Source organism: Polypterus senegalus, chromosome 16, assembly GCF_016835505.1.
Source record: "Polypterus senegalus isolate Bchr_013 chromosome 16, ASM1683550v1, whole genome shotgun sequence".
Classification (NCBI taxonomy): Eukaryota; Metazoa; Chordata; class Cladistia; order Polypteriformes; family Polypteridae; genus Polypterus; species Polypterus senegalus.
In genome coordinates this window covers 99,256,701-99,269,499 of record NC_053169.1, presented here as the reverse complement: position 1 = coordinate 99,269,499, position 12,799 = coordinate 99,256,701, and the positions used below count along the sequence as shown (strand labels likewise).

Sequence of the window (12,799 nt, the reverse complement as noted above, 5' to 3'; positions counted from 1 at the left end):
AGAAAGTTTTGTTGGGCGGAATGGCCTGCTCTCGTCTAGAGATCCTAAGCAGAATCTGTTTTTAGGTTTTTCTTGTTTAATTCTAGATTTTAACTGATTTAAAGGATTATTTATTTATTTATGGAAGTTTGGATGCATTGCACTTTTTGAATACCAGTCTGGAGATTTAAATTGAAGCACTCCTGCCTACCCCTTGCTTTGTGTGTTTTGTCCTCATCTGCTAGGCTCCTCCCTCAGGTACGTTATTTAAGGTAGCGGGTTCAGGAAACTCCTGGAAGGAACTGGAAGTGTGGAGCCAACCTACACCATCACATGCAGGTGTCAAAAGTGAGACTACTTGTGAAGCACACTGTCACCTGTTAATCTGGAAGATGAACTGCCCCCCCATCCCAGCCTCCAGCTCTCACCAGTCCATTTTTCCTTCTGTAATCCCAGCCAGGACAGGGAATTGTAAGGCGCCCCTGGGTGGGTAGTGTCTGGAATCTGGCCATGCTTTCACCATGGCTTCTTGGCTGGGCCACGAAATCCTCCTCGATCCTGGCCAGGATGCCCATCCGGGGCACTCACAAGTGTTAAGATCACCTAGTGGAGAGTGATTGCCGTATTCCTTCAGGGGTTAGAGGCTGAGTAAAGGCACCTTCAAAACGTAATGCAGTGAGGAGCGGGCATCTGCTTTCGTGAGTGGCACAGATGCAGCACAGTTTGGGCTGCTTGTGGTGAGCTAGTGAGCCACTTAGCTTGGAGCAGCTGACCACGTGCCGGATAATGCTGTACTGTACTTGTGGGGCGCTATAAAACAGCTAAATTAATGCACAGTTACATTTTCATGATGAAACAGCTTGCCGTGCCGGGCAAGCTGTTCATTTCTTGATTATGTGAGCATAAGACGTTAGAAAAAAAAATTGGTGTTAATTTACATTTCATTTTTATTTTTTTTTTTCGTTTTGGGAGGCCCACTTGCCAAGAAGATAAAAAAGAATAGAAAATACATAAATAAATTATAAAAGCAAGAAATCAATAAATTCCTACTGCTTTCTATTTTAGCTCTCAGTTTTGATGTTTACATAAAATATTTAAATGTTTTTCTTTTTTTTGTTTTTTTTTTTTCCTGTGGCTCTTTTACTTGTTACATAAATGAAGTTTCTATTTTCCAGAATTGCTTGAATCGCTCCAGTTGGGGGGGCTGCTTGATCCTGACCTACAGGTAACACATTCACTACGGGATTTGACCATGACCTCTGATTTGGAGATCACAGACTGAAGAAGAAGTGAGAACAGGGCAAGGCTGAGATGGAGAGCCATCGATGGACCCTGACGCTGCGTAGCGGGATACCCTCCTGGATGCATTGATGGAAGTTGCCCTGTAGCGACGCTTCATAAGCATCCACCTCTGCATCCAAAGCCCCGGGTTTGCGGCCTGCCTCTCTGTGTAGGGACATGAACTGGAGAGGAGTGAAACCGACACAAATGATTCCTCCACGGTGTCAACCCTCTACCAGATGATGGATTAGAGTGGCCATATTTGATTTCATGAGGTTTGTTTACGGTTGCTGATCCCAGTGCCAGTCCATCACATTGTTATGTTTCATATCCCTGGCTCCAATATGTCCTTTCTTTATTTAATTATTTTTCTTCTTTTTCAAATATTATTTGGTACATTTTGTTATTAATTCTATTCTTGGTTTTGTTCTATCTGCCTCTACAGTGACTTGAACGAGAGGCAGAAGTAGCATTGATTTTACCAGTGTGGTACGAAAACGAACACAGGCAAACATGGAAGTGTAAACTGGGCTTTATGAAGCAGTATTTCTCGTTTTCCATACCAAGGAAACCCCCAAAAAAACTCTTTATTAAGTTTACCATTTTGCAATTGCTAAATCATCTACAAAATGAACTTTAGCATTAATTTCACAAAAACGTACGTGAATTGAAATTTAATTTTACTTATCACTATGAAATAAATTAATATTCCCAGTTATTCTGTGGAGTGGGTTAAGAAATTAGGGAAACAATTCCATAATTAGGAAAATATTTAAGTTTTTGATGATGAACTGATTCATGGTGTAACCGACTGATACATTTTTGCCTGTATGGATAGGATTAGAGTTAGGGTCAGGGAATTAGTACATCAGTCGCATGATTTGATTCACGGGTGGGTATTTGGTGTTATAGACTGACATGTTTTTTGTATAGGGATATGCTTAGGGTTAGGGAATGAGTTTGTCATTGGGTTGAACGGATTTGAGGGTTCATATTTGGTGTTACAAACAGACACATTTTTGTTTATATGCATATGATTAGGACTAGGGAATTAGTACATCGGTCGCATGAATTGATTCACGGGTTCTATATAGACTATAGGCTGACTAATTTTCGTATATGTGGATACAATTAGGGTTAGGGATTGAGTTCATCATTTGGATGAATTGAACTGAGGGTTCTTATGAAGTGTATTAGACTGAAACATTTTTGTCTATATGGATACGGTTAGGGTTAGGAAATTAGTATATCAGTCACATGAATTAATTTGTCTATATTCAATGAATTAATTTGTCTATATCAATATGATTAGGGTTAGGGTTAGGAATTCAGTTAATCTGTTGCATGAAGTGATTCATACTGTAAGTGTTTATTAGGTGTTATAGACTGACATATTTTTGCGAAGAGTTAGGGAAAGAGTTCATCATTGGGTTCAACTGATTTGAGGGTTCTTATTTGGTGTTACAGAAAGACACATTTTGTTTATATGCATATAATTAGGACTAGGGAATAAGTACATTGGTCGCATGAATTGATTCACGGGTTCTATATAGACTATAGGCTGACTAATTTTCACATATGTGGATACAATTAGGGTTACTGAATGAGTTCTTACAAAGTGTAATAGACTGACATGTTTTTTGTATATATGGATACGATTAGGGTTTTGGAATCAGTACGTCGGTCGCATGAATTGATTCACGGGTTCTATGAGGTGTTATAGACTGGCACATTATTAGGTTTAAATTTAGGAAATCAGTTCATCAGTTGCATGACGTGATTCATGAGTTCTTATTAGCTGTTATAGACTGACATATTTTTGTCTATATGGGTACAGTTAGGGTAAGGGAATTAGTTCATCGGTTGCCTGAATTGATTCACGAGTTCTTATTAGGTGTTATAGACTGACACATTTTTGTCTATATGAACATAATTAGGGTTAAGGTTAGGGAATCAGTTCATTGGTTGCATGAATTGATTCGCAAGTTCTTATTAGGTGTTATTGACACAATTTTGCATATATGGATATGATTTCAACATCAGTCCAATAAGAAAGGAGCAATACATGTCAACATTTTTCAGAACTGAATCACAATGTTAAATTACAGTATTAAGTAACCAGTACCATCATGACTCAACTATCATTCATTAAAACCAAAAAAAAAAAAAAATCTCAGTTAATCACAGCACTATTGCATTATGGCCCAAACATCATGATAATACCATTAGGTGCCTATTAAATTCCATTCCTTCTGCCTACTTACTTTTTAACAGGAATACGTCCCTCAGGATTCAGCAACAGTTTTACTCTTGTATATCTGCAAGGAAGACATATCAAAAGAATTAATTTTAGAATGATGGATATATTTAAAATTTATAATATGGATATATTTAAATATTTCTATATATTTAAAACATAACTTTGTTGGATATGAACTTTGGTCTGATGGGCCTCAGCCTTTTCCAAATGGCAGATTTCTTGAGATCAGGTGCAGTGAGGTTTAGGATAAAAGACGGTGCTGTGAATTGTTAACACTTGGGCATCATGGATCCAGGGTTCTCGGTTCAGATCTCAGCCTAATAGTCACGTCAGTGGAGTTTACATTTTCTCCCTGACTCTGGATGTTGTTTCCTTTTCCAAGAGCTGTAAGTTTCCTCCATTATCCAAAAGTTATTGTTGGGTTATCTAATGACAAATTATCTTCACATGGGTGTGCGAGTTAATCTTACGTTAAAACCCGGATGTGTTCCTTGCTTATGTTTATTTTCCTATTTTTACCTTCATTTTTAATTCTGAAAGTATTGTTTTAAATGTTTTTTGTGATCCCTCGATTCTGACCAGTGTCCCTGATCCCTGCCTCTGAGAAGCAACTCCTTAGCATGAAGCCACCACCATCATACTTCACTGTGGGGATGGTAATGGGAGATGATGAGCAATGCCTGCTCTTCACCAGGCACCGTGCTTGATGTTCTGCCAAAACAGTTCATTTTCTGTCTCTTCAGACCAGAGGATGTTTCTCCTCCTGCCATCAGAGTCTATTAAATGCATTTTTCTCAAGAGAAGTTTCCATCTGGTTGCTCTACCACAAACACCTGTCTGATGGAGAGCTGCTAAGATGGTGGTCCTTCCGATACATTTCTCCCTTCTCAGCAGAAGACTTTGAAAGTTCTATTAGGGTGACCACTGGTTATTTTTTTGGTCACCTCCCTCACCAAGGCCCCTCTTGCCTGGTTACTGAGTTGGCGGGATTCTCAAGTCTAGGAAGAGTCCTGGTCATTCCAAACTTCTTCCATTTCGCAATTATTGAGGCCGCTGAGATCTTGGGCACACACAACGTTATAGAAGTGGGTTTTATCTACTTGGCCTGATCTCTGCCTCACCATAATTTGATCGCCGAGGTCTACCAAAAGTTCCTTAGATTTCATGGCTTGGTTTTTGTCCTAACATGCAGTGTGAATGGTGGGACCTTCTATACACAGGTAGACATGTGTTCGTAAACTGTCCGGCCAATTCAGTTTATCACAGGTGGACTCCATCCAAGATCTAGAAACATCTCAAGGAGAATTGAAGCAAACACGGCCACATGAGCAACAATTTGGAGGGGCTGAATACATCAAGAACTGAGAGTTTTCAGTTTTTGTATTTTTGAATACATTTTCAACCCTTTCACTTTGGGGGAAGATCAGGGTTTTCAAACTCCAAGCCTGGAGTCCCGTAGTGGCTGCAGGTTTTCATTCTCACCCTTTTCTTAATTAGTGTTCAGTTTTTGCTGCTAATTAACTCCTTTTACATTCGTTTTAATTGACTTGTTTTTTTGAAGATTTGCTCCCCTGAATTTCTTCATCGTTCCTCTGAATTGCTTTGTTTCTTTCCTTAAACAGAAATGAAATGTGAAGCGAGGGAGCCAACAGAAGACCACCTAAGTCAGGGCCTCAAACTCCAATCAATTTTACTCCAACCAGTTGCTTAATTAGGTGCAGATTCTCATCGTTGATTAAACCCGTTCTTGAATTCCATGGCCTGTTGCTGCTCTCATTGTGCAATCGAAGACATTTCCGAAATTGTAAATTTTCTCTTTTGTAAGAGCTCTGGTCAAATGATAGATAGATAGATAGATAGATAGATAGATAGATAGATAGATAGATAGATAGATAGATAGATAGATAGATAGATAGATAGATAGATAGATAGATAGATAGATACGTTTGGGGTCCTGAGCAGATCAACGTTCTTGAGACCTTCATCTTTCTTTATGTTCAGATATTGTATGATGGACACCAGTTGTTTTGGCTCATTTTGTATCTCATTATTGTTTGGCAGCTAATTAAGGAAAATGAAACCATTAAGGGGGTCGGAGTCTTCAAGAACAAGTCAATTAAAATGAACGGAATGAAGGGGTTCATTAGCAGCAAAAACAGGTCACTCATTAAGAAAAGGATGAGAATGAACACCTGCAGCCACTGCGGCCCTCCAGGACCGGAGTTGTGGACCCCTGGTGTAGATTGATGGCAAATTTATCCATTAAAAATTAAATCTACAACACAATAAAGTGTGCAGAAAGTGAAGACTTTATGGATCCTCTCTATTAGCTGCTTTCTTTAAAGTTGAGTGGAATGCGATAACAAAGAAATCACCCAAATCGTAACCCTTAAAACATGAACTCCAAACATTGCAAATTTTTAAAAACTCAGCCATTTTCTGGACTTTAGAGACAATCACAGTGGGACTAGAGCTTAACTCTGGTGGAATGAAACACAACACCTAATGGGACCGTCTCAAACACACACACACACACACACACACACACACACACACACACACACTCATACCAGGCCAGTTAACAAATGACAACCAAGCGCATTTATATGACTTTGTGAGAAACTCTACCCAGGCATTAACATTACAGGCAGTGAGATTTGAAAACCGGACCACCAAACTGGAAGGCAGCTGCCCCAACTGCTGTGCCACAATGTAATTAAGCATCAATGCACTTATTTAATGACAACTATCAAGCATGCTAGGCATGTTTTAGAGGAGCGTCTACTTACGCTTTTTCCAGGGTGTCTTCTCTGGACATATTTTGTGCCAGCAGGTTCGTTGCCAGACCAAACAGCTCATCTGCCCACTCCTGTATGAAGACGAATAAAAGTTTACTTAAGCTGTAATGAAACAACACGAAACCTTTTAAAAGCTGAACTACTTCCAGAGAAGTAATACGATGGAAAAAAGCCAAGGACATCTGGACAAGATCTACCCTTGCAGAGGTTTAACTGACGGCACATCTTGGATGGGCTATGTGTGTCCTCCTGGTAAACATCATTCGTTTAAGGAGTGCGGGTGATTAAAACCCATCGTGAAGTGAAGCTCTGATGAAATGCTTAAAATATGAGAGGAATGGTGGCAAGCATGAAGGATTGCCTCATGGGCAGGTGGCCTCAAGGAAAGGCCTGCTTATGGTTCTTTTTATTTGTCCTAACAGGAAACTCAACCATTTAATCTCTCCATTTTCTAAACTGGCTTCATGTTTTATGACACATAAGGGATGTCAGAATCCGGTGAGTAAAGAAAAGCAACGATGTCTGTTAATTCATTTACTACATGTCATCAGGGATGACACGGTAGTGAACTGTGCTGAGACCTCCCAGCTCCGTCATCCTCAGTCAGTCAATAAATGTTGATTTTATAGAGTGCCTCTCACAGAACACACCATTCAAACGTACCTTAAAAAAGCAAACAAGGGTACACTAAAAAAATAAATAAACAGCAAAGGCGAGACCTCGGCTCATGTGGAGTTACTGGTCCCTGCAATGGACCTAGCACTAGGTCCAATACTGGATTCTGCCTCACGGCCACTGCTGCTGGGACAGCCACCAGCTCCCCTTGACTAGCGGCTGGATAAATAAAAATGGAGGAATGGAGTAATAAACTTGAAATTAGCCCTTTGTGAGTTAGTGAGTTCTGTGATGGACATGTACACCTGTCCAGAAATGACTCTCGTTTTTGGATAGACAATGACTGCCTATGACCCCGAGTGGACGGATTTGGCATGATAGATAGATAGATAGATAGATAGATAGATAGATAGATAGATAGATAGATAGATAGATAGATAGCATAGTTGGCATGTCTAGATAGATAGATAGATAGATAGATAGATAGATAGATAGATAGATAGATAGATAGATAGAAAAGACACTATAATATAAAAACATACATAAAATAGCACTATATTAAAGAGATACAAAAGTTTTAATGTCACTATACACTCACCTAAAGGATTATTAGGACCACCATACTAATCCGGTGTTTGACCCCCTTTCGCCTTCAGAACTGTCTTAATTCTACGTGGCATTGATTCAACAAGGTGCTGAAAGCATTCTTTACAAATGTTGGCCCATATTGATAGGATAGCATCTTGCAGTTGATGGAGATTTGTGGGATGCACATCCAGGGCACGAAGCTCCCGTTCCACCACATCCCAAAGATGCTCTATTGGGTTGAGATCTGGTGACTGTGGGGCCATTTTAGTACAGTGAACTCATTGTCATGTTCAAGAAACCAATTTGAAATGATTCGAGCTTTGTGACATGGTGCATTATCCTGCTGGAAGTAGCCATCAGAGGATGGGCACATGGTGGTCATGAAGGGATGGACATGGTCAGAAACAATGCTCAGGTAGCCCGTGGCATTTAAACGATGCCCAATTGGCACTAAGGGGCCTAAAGTGTGCCAAGAAAACATCCCCCACACCATTACACCACCAGCCTGCACAGTGGTAACAAGGCATGATGGATCCATGTTCTCATTCTGTTTACGCCAAATTCTGACTCTACCATTTGAATGTCTCAACAGAAATCGAGACTCATCAGACCAGGCAACATTTTTCCAGTCTTCAACTGTCCAATTTTGGTGAGCTCGTGCAAATTGTAGCCTCTTTTTCCTATTTGTAGTGGAGATGAGTGGTACCCGGTGGGGTCTTCTGCTGTTGTAGCCCATCCGCCTCAAGGTTGTGCGTGTTGTGGCTTCACAAATGCTTTGCTGCATACCTCGGTTGTAACGAGTGGTTATTTCAGTCAAAGTTGCTCTTCTATCAGCTTGAATCAGTCGGCCCATTCATTCTCCTTTGACCTCTAGCATCAACAAGGCATTTTCGCCCACAGGACTGCCGCATACTGGATGTTTTTCCCTTTTCACACCATTCTTTGTAAACCCTAGAAATGGTTGTGTGTGAAAATCCCAATAACTGAGCAGATTGTGAAATACTCAGACCGGCCCGTCTGGCACCAACAACCATGCCACGCTCCAAATTGCTTAAATCACCTTTCTTTGCCATTCTGACATTCAGTTTGGCGTTCAGGAGATTGTCTTGACCAGGACCACACCGCTAAATGCATTGAAGCAACTGCCATGTGATTGGTTGATTAGATAACTGCATTAATGAGAAATTGAACAGGTGTTCCTAATAATCCTTTCGGTGAGTGTATTATAGGTATATAGATAATTATGGAATTATATCAGAATATAATAGATTAGTTATATATGAAAAGTGATATATAACACATAAATCATGAGATACTTTGGTTTTCTTCCATTGTCCCAAACATGTGAAGGTAACTGTCACTGGTCAGTCATGATCCTGCGAGTCTTGGATTACAATGGGCCTCAGAAGTGGCCTCTTATTATCCTGAGCTAACAGACTGATTCCTGACCATTGCCGAGGAGATACTACTTCTGATCACTGTGAGAGAAACGCTTCATGGTGAAGTTATCCGATCTCTCCCTTCAGCTCCACTATCGTACTTAGCACTACACTCCACTGCACAGTGCAAAGCCAGCCGACTACGTCAAGTGTATTGCCTTGTAATCACACCACGAGTCATCTCAGTTGACAGATTTGCACTATGGTAAGTGTCATAGGGAACTTGCTAACCTACAACATCTGGATTATAACAGATATCAGAAGCAGTTTCTTAAGATTACACAAGATCCTCCCTGCCTTGGCCTAGCAGATGCTGCATCTGAACATTGTGAGAAGCGTGCCTCCTGGTGCAGCCCTACACCATCATGAAAAGCACCACACTACACTCCACCTTTCTAGAGTGTAAAACCAGCTGACTATGCCAAGTGTTTTGCTGTGGACTCACACCGTGTGTCGTTTCAGTTCACAGATTTGCATGGTGGTTAACTGTTGACGGATTACAAAGCCGCCCCGAAGCAATTTCTTATCACACTGAGATAATAGGAGGATTCTTGGTCATGGCCCAGCTGATGCTGCTTCTGAACATTGTGATCAGAGTGCTTCCTGATGACATCAGCAGAGGTAACCACTCAGCCCCCTCCGCAATGCACACTACATCCCCATAATACCTTCGGGACAAATGAAGATCTATCTATTATATATCTAATCCTGCCAACTACGCTATCTATCTTATAGTGCCTTTCCTATCTATCTATCTATCTATCTATCCTATAGTGCCTTTCTTATCTATCTCTCTATCCTATAGTGCCTTTCCTATATATCTATCTATCTATCTATCTATCTATCCTATAGTGCCTTTCCTATATATCTATCTATATATCTATCTATATATCTATCTATCTATCTATCCTATAGTGCCTTTCCTATATATCTATCTATATATCTATCTATATATCTATCTATCCTATAGTGCCTTTCCTATATATCTGTCTATCCTATAGTGCCTTTCCTATATATCTATCTATCTATCCTATAGTGCCTTTCCTATCTATCTATCTATCTATCCTATAGTGCCTTTCCTATATATCTATCTATCCTATAGTGCCTTTCCCATCTATCTATCTATATATCCTATAGTGCCTTTCCTATATATCTATCTATATATCTATCTATCCTATAGTGCCTTTCCTATCTATCTATCTATCTTATAGTGCCTTTCTTATCTATCTATCTATCACTGACAACTACGCTATCTATCTAATGACATAGTGCCTTTCATATATATCTATCTAGGCCAGACGATCAAAAAAACTTTTAAATAGTATCTGAACAAGATAGTTGGTGAACTTAGCTGCTTGATGGACTGAATTGTCAAATTTCTGTTCTTATGGTGTAAAGGTGCAGACCAGAGCTCAGTCCCATTCTGTAGTTTCCACCAAACACATTCTGCCTGCCATACAAATAGCTAAGAGACTCTCAAGATGCAAGCAATGTCAAACACTGGTCAAGAGCATGGGGTTCAGTAGAAAATGTAATTCACAGAGAGGAGGCAGCGCAGACACAACACCCCAATGCAAAGGAGACAAATGGCAAGTACTACCTTTGCCCAAGATAACGAGGGGCATTCAAAACCAAGAAGTCACCACAGGAACATACAAGGCTTAAATTAATAATTGTGAAAGGTCTGGATCAAATCAGCAATGGGAAACACCTGGGAAACTGAAGTGGGGGCAAAACAGAAGCCCACAGGAGTACAAGGAGACATTTAAAAAAAAAAAAAAAATTACTTTGTAAAGCTAAGTCATCATGTCTCATTTAAAACAATCACCCTAGAATTGCACAGAGTTTCAAGTCGATCTTAATGGTATAAATTAACAATAAAGATAAGCACCTCGTCATCTCATTAGTGAAACTGTTTGCTGCTGTGAAATTACACAGAAATGAGCCTACGTGTAGCAAACCACCCACAGTGGAATTTAAATGGCATCCGAGGTGCCGCCTCAGCACATTTTTCTTAGACGTGTATGGTGGCACTGTGCCCTCACAGCTCCGGGGGGTTCAAATCCCTGCTCAGTCGTGATCCATGTGGAGATTGCATGTTCTTCCTGTGTACATGTGGGTGTTTCTCCTGATATTTTTCCACCCACATCCCAAAGATGTAGTGACAATAAACTGGAGTTACAGCACATCCAGAAAGGATTCACAGCACATCACTTTTTCCACATTTTGTTATGTTACAGCCTTATTCCTAAATGGATTCAATTCATTTTTTTTCCTCAGAATTCTACACACAACACCCCATAATGACAACGTGAAAAAGTTTACTTGAGGTTTTGCAAATTTATTAAAAATAAAAAAACTGAGAAAGCACATGTACATAAGTATTCACAGCCTTTGCCATGAAGCTCCAAATTGAGCTCAGGTGCATCCTGTTTCCCCTGATCATCCTTGAGATGTTTAATTGAAGTCCACCTGTGGTCAATTCAGTTGATGTGACATGATCTGGAAAGGCACACACCTGTCTATAGAAGGTCCCACAGTTGACAGTTCATGTCAGAGCACAAACCAAGCATGAAGTCAAAGGAATTGTCTGTAGACCTCCGAGACAGGATTGTCTCGAGGCACAAATCTGGGGAAGGTTACAGAAAAATTTCTGCTGCTTTGAAGGTCCCAATGAGCACAGTGGCCTCCATCATCCGTAAGTGGAAGAAGTTCAAAACCACCAGGACTCTTCCTAGAGCTGGCCGGCCATCTAAACTGAGCGATCGGGGGAGAAGGGCCTTAGTCAGGGAGGTGACCAAGAACCTGATGGTCACTCTGTCAGAGCTCCAGAGGTCCTCTGTGGAGAGAGGAGAACCTTCCAGAAGGACAACCATCTCTGCAGCAATCCACCAATCAGGCCTGTATGGTAGAGTGGCCAGACGGAAGCCACTCCTTAGTAAAAGGCACATGGCAGCCCACCTGGAGTTTGCCAAAAGGCACCTGAAGGACTCTCAGACCATGAGAAACAAAATTCTCTGGTCTGATGAGACAAAGATTGAACTCTTTGGTGTGAATGCCAGGCGTCACGCTTGGAGGAAACCAGGCACCGCTCATCACCAGGCCAATACCATCCCTACAGTGAAGCATGGTGGTGGCAGCATCAGGAACTGGGAGACTAGTCAGGATAAAGGGAAAGATGACTGCAGCAATGTACAGAGACATCCTGGATGAAAACCTGCTCCAGAGCTCTTGACCTCAGACTGGGGCGACGGTTCATCTTTCAGCAGGACAACGACCCTAAGCACACAGCCAAGATATCAAAGGAGTGGCTTCAGGACAACTCTGTGAATGTCCTTGAGTGGCCCAGACTTGAATCCGATTGAACATCTCTGGAGAGATCTTAAAATGGCTGTGCACCGACGCTTCCCATCCAACCTGATGGAGCTTGAGAGGTGCTGCAAAGAGGAATGGGCGAAACTGGCCAAGGATAGGTGTGCCAAGCTTGTGGCATCATATTCAAAAAGACTTGAGGCTGGAATTGCTGCCAAAGGTGCATCGACAAAGTATTGAGCAAAGGCTGTGAATACTTATGGACATGGGATTTCTCAGTTTTTTTATTTTTAATAAATTTGCAAAACCTCAAGTAAACTTTTTTTCACGTTGTCATTATGGGGTGTTGTGTGTAGAATTCTGAGGAAAAAAATGAATTGAATCCATTTTGGAATAAGGCTGTGACATAACAAAATGTGGAGAAAGTGATGAAGCGCTGGGAATACTTTCCGGATGCACTGTATTAAGGTTAATTGGTCACATCCATCCATTTCATAACCCACTTTTTCTAGTTGAGGGTTGTGTTG

General features: G+C 40.8%; 1 protein-coding gene across 3 annotated transcripts in view; it reads right to left on the bottom strand.

Moving 5' to 3' along the window:
* The window catches only part of LOC120516513 (1-phosphatidylinositol 4,5-bisphosphate phosphodiesterase beta-1), a 487,951-nt gene that overhangs the window by 197,281 nt on the left and 277,871 nt on the right, over positions 1-12,799 (bottom strand). For all 3 annotated transcript variants that reach the window (XM_039738227.1, XM_039738228.1, XM_039738229.1), the window contains 2 exons: positions 6,310-6,389; positions 3,525-3,578 (listed from right to left, as the gene is read on the bottom strand). In XM_039738227.1, coding sequence (XP_039594161.1) covers positions 3,525-3,578; positions 6,310-6,389 — 134 coding nt within the window. The remainder of the gene's footprint in view (positions 1-3,524; positions 3,579-6,309; positions 6,390-12,799) is intronic.